At 40.9% G+C, this 10639-nt stretch overlaps 1 protein-coding gene across 1 annotated transcript; it reads right to left on the reverse strand.

The window, feature by feature from the left end:
• Window positions 1–2075: 2075 nt before the first annotated feature.
• On the reverse strand, window positions 2076–8102 carry LOC309703315 (ciliary neurotrophic factor-like). Its single transcript, XM_082528098.1, has 3 exons — window positions 7676–8102; window positions 6896–7207; window positions 2076–3202 (listed from the first exon to the last, which is right to left on the reverse strand). Exons 1-3 carry the CDS (start codon window positions 7781–7783, stop codon window positions 3062–3064), a joined length of 561 nt encoding a protein of 186 aa, XP_082384224.1. The 5' UTR covers window positions 7784–8102; the 3' UTR covers window positions 2076–3061.
• Between the last annotated feature and the right edge of the window lie 2537 nt (window positions 8103–10639).

Below are 10639 nucleotides of genomic sequence, written 5' to 3' on the forward strand. Positions count from 1 at the left end.
ATCTGAAAACATTGGCTGTGAGCATTGATAAAACTGTTTTGATGTTTGGTGTTGTCAAGAGTCGGAGATTTTGTGAATGTATTTTTAACAACTGGCTTTTGCACTTTTGAGATAAAAAGGTGGAAGGTTTCAAGAAATGTAGCTTCGCAAATGTGAAAAATCATTACATGCAATTCCCTAAGTGAAAACGCAAAGTCATTTTCTTCCTGCTTTTTTTTTTTTTTTTTTGTTTCTCATGGAAACCAGTTATGGCTTCAGGATAAAAATGGTGGGTGGCATGGATCAGTTTACTTGTTGTGGAATATTTCTTCACGCTGCTTTAGCTCGGGATAAAATTGTGTCTGATAATCTTGAGAATCTGTGACCTGACCCCAAAAAAGACACAAAATGCTGCTGTGGCAAACTGATCATGGAAATCCTTTTATTCTGCATTGACCTTTTTCCCTCAGTTTCTATTTATTTTTGTGCTACAATATCCGAGAATTCAAATCTTTTTGAAAATGCATGCATTTTTGTGTTTGTATTCTTTTATGTCATGTAACAAAGTTTCTCAGCGTTCCCTAAGCACCATCCCTACAGGTGTTGATGTCCTGTAGTGAAATTCATCTTTAATGTAAATTACTTGGCCTCAGTGAAAGTAAACACACAGTTTCTTTCTATGTTGAGTGATTTGTTGGTTACAAAGCAGGAAACAGTTTCGAATACAGTGTTGACTTTTTCACACTTTTTTTTTAAAGAGAAAGGACTAAAGTATCATAAAATATATTAAACAATGATGGGAAAGAGTAACATTGTACATTTTATGATAACTGCTTAATATATCAACAGATGTACAGTAAAATGACCTTTGACCTAATCTCAGCTGCAGCAGCATTACCTCTCTGTTATATACTGACGCTTAAGTATGCAACGTTTGTATGTAATAGCTTCATGGGTGCTATGCTGTGTGCATCACGACTTTCAGACATTGATTTTATTCAGAGAGAGGACACACTTGTCGATGAGCTTGTTACATTGTAGCATGTAGGTTGTGAGATGGTTGTGGCTTATATATCACATGGGAGAGGTCTTTGAACTCTTATGCTTTTTCTTCAATCATTCCCCCGACTTACACCACTACCGAACCTTCCTCTCTCTTACTTCACTAGACGTTACATGTCCTCAGGGTCATCCATGATCAGCAATTGTACTGCTCAAGCGATCTTAACAAGAACCTAAAACAAAGTGCGACTGGTTTAAAAAGCAAAGAAAAAGTAAACACAAAATTGAAATGATTTACCAATTATTACATATTATGTGACAAGTCTAAATCATATTTTTATTATCAGAGGTGGACAATTCATTTTCCTAAGAGGCTATTTGAAAAACTGTGACTGCAGTGGAGGTCCGCACCAAGCTTATAAAAAGATGAAATTGAGCAGAATGGAGTTAATCTTACTGGTGCAGCCTTTCACAACAGTCCCAGTTTCTCACAGGAGGTCTTTGGAAAATTAAGTGTCCACCCCTCATCTATACTAATGGTTTATTTTCTTGGCACCAAAACAGCTAGGAGATAACTATCCCTTGAGGGCTGCGTCAGGAAGGGGGCATGTTTGCTGGGTATGACCTGCTGTTAGGTCAGTAGTAACATTGACACAATTTCTGTCATTATGCTTCTGTATGCCACCAAAGTGGATTTTAAATAAACAGACAAGCCAGTTGTCCAGGGACTTTTCAGTTCCTAAAAATGGGGGTTGTGTATAAAAATGATCGTAATTTCTAAAAAGGTCAAGCAGTATTTTCATTAAAGCCCTGAAGTTAAAGCTGAAAACTGCATTAAAACCCTCCGTAGTGGTTTGCAAAGAAAAAAAATTAGACCGAAATGTGCAATTGTCTAAAAACCTAATCCTAAGTGCAGTTCATCATACTGTCTGCATGCCTCAGACTTGATGCCCTAGCCATGTTTATTATAGATATTTGATCTTTTACAGTGTGGCTTGAATTAACTTGTATCCAATGCCACAGCGACACGCTTGACATCAGAGTTCATAGGACACGACCCAGAAGACAAAGTAGAACCATTACCAACAAAAAACAAAGATTAAGATGAGCTTTTAATCTTCAATAAACATCCAGTTATTCATCACAGACATAAAAGAAAAGCATGGTCATCGGATATTCACCATACCGGCAAGTGTGCAAGTCACAGCTCATTCACTGCGTGAGCGTATACTGTGTCAGGCATTTTAGACTACAGTGAAATCGCTGCGTTTCAGAATGTTTGATAGTTTTGGTAACAGACAGTACGGCTCTACTGTAAAATATCCATCCGAGGGCAGGAGAGAAAAAAAAAAAGTTTGAGAACCACTGGTCTAATAGTTCCAACTTGTGAACAGTGTAGCAGCAAATTCAAGTATAACAACAGGAGAGAACCTGGCGACCAAAGCAGCAAAACATGACACTTGATCATCACAGACTGTGCCAGCCCCATAAACATCCGATCGGCCAGCCTATACACGACAACATGAAATCTAATTTGGAATCGTTAGATGTGTTAGTAACGTGGTACATGAAAAAAAGCTGTTTAAATTAGTAAATGGCTACATATTTAGCTGCATGTCAGTCACAGTTTAACAGTCGTGTTTTTATGGTGTTAGTCTAGCAGTCAGATTTTGGAGTGTTAAGAACAGCAGGTAGTTAGTCATCAAAAGTAAATCTACTTAAATAAAATAAATTACGGTATACACAGCATACACAAAAAAGTCACTTTCAAACGCTCTTAAATGCCACTGCACAAAGCAAACTGATGGTTACACAAGTGTAAAGTCTGCACACTCTTTTTTTTTGTCCAAAGAACCGACAACTGTGGGAAACCAGAGGGCTCTTTAGCGCTTGCTGTGGAAATAGTAATGCCTAAGAAAAGCTGTTTACTTGGCTAAAGGAGCTTAGCTGGGATTTTATTTGAGTGTTCACAGAGTATATTCCACATCACCTTACAATTTTGAATTTGGAATACATCAAGGGGAAAGCTGGCTGCTGAATAAGCTCGTTCGTAGATGCCGATCGACTCTAACTAGGGAATTTAGGCCTCCTCTGCTCCTCCTCTCTCCGTGTGCAACACATGGAGAGTTTTCGCGGCATGATCAGACCAGTGGATCAGCTCCAGCAGCACTTGGTAGGTCCAGAGTTTGAACCCGAAAACTCCCCCAGAGCCGTCGGTTTCCTACACAGAAGAGAGCAAGACAGAGCAATAGATGTCTCTCATTAGGAGTGAGCCCTTGCATTCAAAATCTGCTAAGAAACTGTTTTGGCCTAATGAACATGTCCACACTTGGTGAAACTCATTTGGATTGTTTACTAAATAACTAATTAAAATTAATGCCGCCCTTTATATTTGACAATGACAATTTCACACACAAGCACTTAAATCACACATCCAATGGCTACAAAGTACCATTAGCATACATCTGAAGTTATCAACAACCAGATGACTTCACATTAAATATTTGGTGCTTCAATTCAGTTTTATATAGTGCCAAATCACAACAGGAGTCACTTTAAGGTGGTTTATATTGTAAGGTGAAGACTTCAATAATCAGACGATCCCCTATGAGCATGCAGTTGGCAACCAAGGGAAGGAAAAACTCCCTTTTAACAGGAAGTAACCTCTAGCAGAACCAGTCTCAGGGAGGAGCGGCTATCTGCTGGGACCACATGGGACTGGATCTGCTGGATGTGAGGGGAGGAAGAAAGGACAGAGACACACTGTGGAAGAGAGCCACAATGTGTGGAAAAAAGTGAATAAAGAATAAACAGTGGATTATGGGAAGCTTGCAGCAGCAATGGAGGATTCAGGGTCACCTGATGCAGCCCTAACTATATCCTTCATCAAAAAGGAAAGTTTTAGGCCTAATTTCTCAGCACTGGAGCCCCCCAGGGGTGTGTTCTGAGCCCCCTGCTGTACTCTTTGTACACATATGACTGTGTGGCCACTACCAGCTCCACCACCATCATCAAGTTTGCTGACGACACCGTCGTGGTGGGCCTGATCTCTGATAACAACGAGACGGCCTACCTGAAGGAGATTAGGAATCTGGAGAACTGGTGCCAGAGGAACAACCTCCTTCTAAACGTCAGTAAGACAAAGGAGCTGATAGTGGACTTCAGCACTAAGCAGGAGAGGAACTACCAGACCCCCGTCATCAACGAGTGCCCAGTGGAGAGAGTGGACAGCTTCAAATACCTCGGAGTTCACATCACGCAGGACCTGTCATGGTCCTGTCACATCAACACTGTGGTGAAAAAGGCCCGACAGCGTCTCTACCACCTCAGACGCTTGAGAGACTTCCAACTGCCCTCCAAGGTGCTCAGGAACTTTTACTCGTGCACCATAGAGAGCATCCTGGCGGGAAACATCTTAACCTGGTTCGGGAACAGCACCATGCAGGACAGACGAGCTCTACAGAGGGTTGTGCGGTCAGCTGAGCGCACCATCCGCTCCGAGCTCCCTGACCTGCACTCAATCTACAGCAGGCGGTGCTGGACCAAGGCCAGGAAGATGGTGAAGGACCTCAGCCATCCCAACAACAGACTGTTCTCTCTGCTGAGGTCAGGAAAGCGATTCCGCTCCCTGAAGACCAACACAGAGAGACTGAGGAGGAGCTTCTTCCCGCAGGCGATACGGTCTCTCAATCACACCACCACACAGTACTGACCCACACATATGGTTCTTACACACACACTGGACTTTCTGGACTTTGGTTTTGCACAACACTGGTCACTATATTCTTCATTTCCAGTTAATACTTGTACAGCTGCTGTTATTGTGTATATATTTATTTATATTTAGATTTCTTCATACATTCTTATATAGTTCTATATTGTGTATTTTGTTGTACAGTTATTTTATTTTCAACTTTAATTTATATATTTTATCTTATTCTTCCCAGTTAAATTTACCCTTCATTCTAATTTGTGTTGTACAGTTATTTCATTTTTAACCTTAATTTATATTTTATTCCTTCCTAGTTAAATTTACCCTTTTTAATTTTTCATATTTATTTCCTATCTTATTCATAGCCTTTTCCTTTTTTGTTTTCTTTAGGTCACGAGCAGTTGTCCAAGCATTTCACTACATATCGTACTGTGTATGACTGTGTACGTGACAAATAAAATTTGAATTTGAATTTGAATTTTAAAAGTACAGAGGGTTTCTGTCTTCCTAATCCAAACTGGGAGCTGGTTCAACAGAAGAAGAGCCTGAAAGCTGAAGCCTCTGCCTCCCATTCTACTTTTAAATACTCTAGTAACACCAAGTAAGCCAGCAGTCTGGGAGAGAAGTGCTCTATTGGGGTGACCTACAGCCCTCTATTTTGTTCCCCACCAACCTGTGGGAGAAATATCCATCCGTTTAGTCTGTTGTCGATGTAAAAGGACAAATACAACCAGGGTTTTCTTGAACATTTCAGGGCCTGAACTAATGATTTGAACTGTTTGTAAACAGCGTTAGTCACATTCACACAAAAGCTGTAATTCATGTAATACAGGGTTTAGTCACAACCGTGCTGAGATTTTAGGTTTTCCATCTGATGAGAATGTAAAGTCAGAGCCTGGCTACTCTAAAATAAACTTTTTTTTTCGGGTTCTTAGTCAGATTTTGTGATGACTTTAAAATAAATGCATTTAAGCTCATAGATGTAGGTGTTGAAACTGAATTTTATCCACTTCAGGGGGTTTACTTGGTCAACCTGATGTCAAAGGGTTGAAATCAGTTACATGGAGAAAGCCAGGGACATAAAGACACATCATAATAAACCTTTACAGCATACTGCGCTGCATGCACGGTTTTAGTCTATATGATGCCACAAAGTTTAATTTTTAATCAGGGTTGTGTCGAACCATATCACATGCAATGATATCTGTATGAATTTTTACGTGATGTAAAATAAATCACTGCTGACTTTACTGCTATTCCGACACCATTTACATTCCCTAGAGTATAAATATAAATAAAGGAGACAAACCTGGGCATGTCTGACGCCGAGAGCTGTGCGTCAGCCTCCAGTGATGATGATTTAGTACCTAAAAAGGGAGCTACTGCAACAAGCCCAAACAAAACAGAAAACATCTGCTCCCACTGAAGGTGGAAATGACAAGCTTGGTTCACTACATTAGACAGAAACCACACTATTACTACCAAGCAATGAAGGAGGAGAGATGATCAGCTGGTGATGCGCCACCACACAGCGATCAGATGACTCCACGAGCATCGCTGGAGCGCTCACTAGCTGCACTCGATGCGTCAGGAAGAGCAGACAGTGGATGGAAATTACTGATGCGGTTACACGGCGGTGAAGGAGGGATTTAAGCAGCTGGTTAAAAAGCTTGAGCTGAGATACAACATCACAGGCAAAGCATATATTTTCAGTGTTATTATGTGATGATACTGTGCTGCTCCTGCAGAGTTAGAGGGAGCAGAGGGTTCACACTGGATCTCAGTGTGAAGAAGTTATTTTATACATTAGTTAAAATTTCCGGGGAAAACTCTACCTAAGCTACTTCTGAGCTCACATTTTCCTGTCCTTCGTCACTGCTATTGCACTATAATGCAACTGCTGCTGGCACCTGTTTCCATAGATTCACACTTCACAATAAGGAAGTGTGTCAGCTCACTGGAAAAGGGTGAAAAATGCTGCTAGGTTGCAAGTATCAATAAAACGTTCTTCGGTATTTTCCCCTAGATTGTCAGAAATCTCCCAAACGTTCTTGAAATATTGTGATATATTTTGAGGCCGTATTGCCCACCGCCACTTTTAATGTGTTATGGGCTGTGGACAGTTGTGAGTGTCACCATAATAGAGGAAAGGCCACAAGGACATGACTAACTACAAAACCCCCGAAACGGCACCTCATTTACCTCATTACACTGATTATCAGGGGTAACCTCCAGGTTGGTGCCGTCAGTCTCCACCAAACCTTTGGTGCTGTAGAGCAAGTGTTCCAGTCGGGCTCGCACGTTCTTCCTCATGGACTCGTACTCATCCTCCAGCTTGCCCCACTCCTCCTCTTCCTTCTGGATGACACGGTGGAGCAGCCCGAGGCACTGTCGCAGAGCAGAGTGCAGCAAGTGCACCTGCTCCTCCGTGCTGGGCTCCTCAGATTCTGGGGACGCGGACACGAGGCGCTTCCCATCTGGGGTGTAGCTGGACAGGAAGGTCTCCCTCTCCGTCTGAAAAGATAAATAAATATAAATTTGTCCCACTCCGATGCAAACAGGTCACTTACCTTGCACCCTTTAATCTCATTTTAGTATAAGTCTATTTCAGGGACCAAGAGATAACCATTGATTAAACTGATCGGTTAAGAGCTTTTCTAAAAGGATGGATGGCAGCAGGGGAAAAAAAAATCCAATACAATCTATCCATTAGGTTCCCCTTGGGAAATTGAGTGGTGGGGGTGGAGGGTATTTTTTAGTGTAATTACCCCCCTCCCTCCAGTATCTGCTCCAAAAACAAACTAGTCAGCGTTAAATCCTGCTGTGAAAGACAGACACAGTCCAAAAGCGACAGGTAGCAAGCTGCCTGGATACTGAAACACTACGGCTTTAAAGAAAGCTCCAAATAACTGGGAGGGGAGCGTCCCAGACAGAATGACCCGCATGAGCTAAGCAGAAAGAGTGGCTACTCTGATCACTCACGTATAGCCGGAGCAGACTGGTACACTCATGGTGCAGTAGCCGGGCAAGAGCCACCGCTTGTCCCGTCAGCGACCGGCCAGCTATCGGCTGCTCCTCCTGCTCTGCCATTTGCTCTCAGCCGTGTTTATGTCAAAGGTGGGCTAGCAGCGAGCGGGGCGCAGACCGACCGACAGGAGCAGAAACAGTCCCCCTCCCCTCTGGCAGCGAAACTACGCCGTGTGGCTGTTTCTGGATACTTTTGCGGTCCGAACACGAGCCGGAGATGCACGCGGGGGGACAGCCAGTGGAGCCCGATTGTGCGGGTGCTCATTTGGCATGTACACCAACAAGAGGGGATGTAATTGGTTCCGCCAGCCACGATGTGCGTGTCTGTGCGCGTGTGTGTGGTGGGGTGTACAGAAAACGTCACCATGCGGCCCACCCACCCTTCCACGCATAATAAAAACTCTGTTTATTGGAATAGCTTTACCCCCCCTTCTCTCCAGCAGCTGTAAACAACGATGGAAAACTACATAGGTTTATTGTATAAGTAAAAAAAGAGAACAAGTTTATTTTTGTTCAATGCATTGCTTGTTTAATTTTTTATAGTTTTTATTAAAAGGCCAAGGCTAACAATTAATTTTGCAATGCGCTGGAGATGTGTGGGAAAGTATATCTCAATTAATGTTTAACGTGGACCCATTTTATTTTCCTTATTTTGTGTCTACACACAGCTTTGTGCAAAAAGTCTAGCGCTACCCTTCATTTCTTTATATTTTACTTCTTGTGATTTATTTTTGAAGTGGTCTTAAATAATAGTTTTTTAGGGTTTCTGTAGGTCTGTCAAAGTTTTTCTTTGGACATTAGCTGCTGTGTCCTTGTGCCTGACCATTTTCAGAGGAATGTTTTTTGCTTTTTCAACCATTTACACCGACCTATTAATCATTTAACCATATAAACGCACCTAACTCAAAGGGATGAACCAGTGTTGTGTCTACACGTGACAGAAAACTTAGCAGAGGACCAGTTTTAAATTGCAAAATTTCCCCTAATTTCTTGAAGTGACAAAAAATGCCAAAGATAACACAGTTTTAACACATGTTTTTGTTTACTTTTTCTGTTTTCACAGCTTAAGGATGTCTTGTTTTACTTGCACGGAGAGCTCCTTTGACTGCATGTTGGACAATCTTCGAAATGCAAACACTACACAGTCACCTCAGATCAAGTCCAGGCCTTTTATCTGCCTAATTGATAATGACATAATGAAGGATTTGCCCACACCTGCCCATTAAATAGCCTTTGAGTCAATGTCCACTTACTTTTGGTCCCTTTCGAAAGAGGGTGGCACATGTTAAGGAGCTGAAACTTCTAAACCCTTCATCCAATTCAAATGAAAGCTGACATTCTACACAATATGTCCATGTCCATCATAGAATTATAATTGGAATATGTTTCAGTAAACAGATAACAAAACAAAACAAAACAAAACTTGAGGCAGTGTCCAAATATATATTGACCTAGCTGTATATGCTGTATTACCATGCACATTTGGATATTTCAATAAATCGCTGCACCTATTTCCCATTTTCTTTCACTGTGACGGTGGTTGATGAACATATTAAACACAACCAGAGTTAAACAATGAAGTCAGGGTATGAAAATCTCTGGCTACAGACTGCACTAAACACAGTATGATGTCAAAAAGAGTGGATATGCCTAACATCTAATATCTGAGACACACAGCTTTGGCTGTGAGCACAGAGGCCCCACCCACCTAGTATTGAAACCTTCTGTTTGTAAGGGATAGCCTATCAGGAGAACGTTGGCTTAAAGGGAGTGGGCCTTAAAAGGAAAGAACGCTAATTTCAGGCTCTAAGTTAACTGAGAGGTTGACCTAAGACCCAGTGTAAGTAAATTATTTATTTTATTTCATTTTATTTTTCAAATGAAAATTCATTCAAAACTAATCTGCCAGAGATCAGAAGAAAGCCAGAAATATGCAGAATAGAATAGAATAGAATAGAATAGCTCTTTATCGTCATTGTACATGTACAACAACATTGTGGGTACTCCACACAAACTGTACAGGACATATAAATAGTAAGACAACACGAATAAATAACAAACAAGAGTAATATATACAAAACAAGAGAAAGGCACACATTAAAAGGACAAGTTGCAAAGTGCTTGAATACATTTGCTAATGAGCAAAACCCTTTAAAATATAGATATTCCTATTCCTACGACCACCTGGATGGATGATTTAAAGATTTCTGACCTGTGTGACAGCTCATACCTCTGAGCAAAAAACTACTCCAATAGAGTCAGAAGAATATACTTAAGCAGTTAGAAATTATCATAAAAAGAACACCCCAAGTTTTCACTATAATATGCTAAGCCAATGCTCTACTCTGCTAGTCTCTAGGTATCAATGCATAAAATTATTTGTTAAAACAGAAATGAAAATGAACATAAATAAAATGTATTGCACAATGTGTCCACCAGGGGAAGCACTAGCAAGGAAGAAGCCATACCAAGAAGGAGTGCCTTAAAGTGGGGAAGAAATTCTGACTTTGAGAATCTTTTAAATTAACAATCAATTCAACAGAGGTACATCTAATTGATTCCAGAAGTGTCACAATTAGTGAAACGGTGACCACCTGACTACAGTTGATGTGTATTCACACTGTAAACCGTAAAGTTGCTATGTTGGTCATTTTAAACCACTTCAAAGTCACTTTAAATCTCAATTGTAAATTTTAGACTGTTATTAACCCCTTTACCCCAAAGTGTATATTTGCTCCCCTTACCTCAGTCTCAAAGTGTATATATATTTAGTCTTCTTATTCTTACTCTTGCTATATTTATTGTTGTTCTTTTGCAATGTATGGAAATGGAGCCTCGTCATCTCGTCTCTCTATATACTGAACTGTATATAGCAGAGATGACAATAAAGTTTACTTTGACTTGACATGTAGTGAAAAC

Source organism: Aulonocara stuartgranti (genome assembly GCF_965226115.1).
Source record: "Aulonocara stuartgranti genome assembly, chromosome: 3".
In the NCBI taxonomy this organism is placed as follows: Eukaryota; Metazoa; Chordata; class Actinopteri; order Cichliformes; family Cichlidae; genus Aulonocara; species Aulonocara stuartgranti.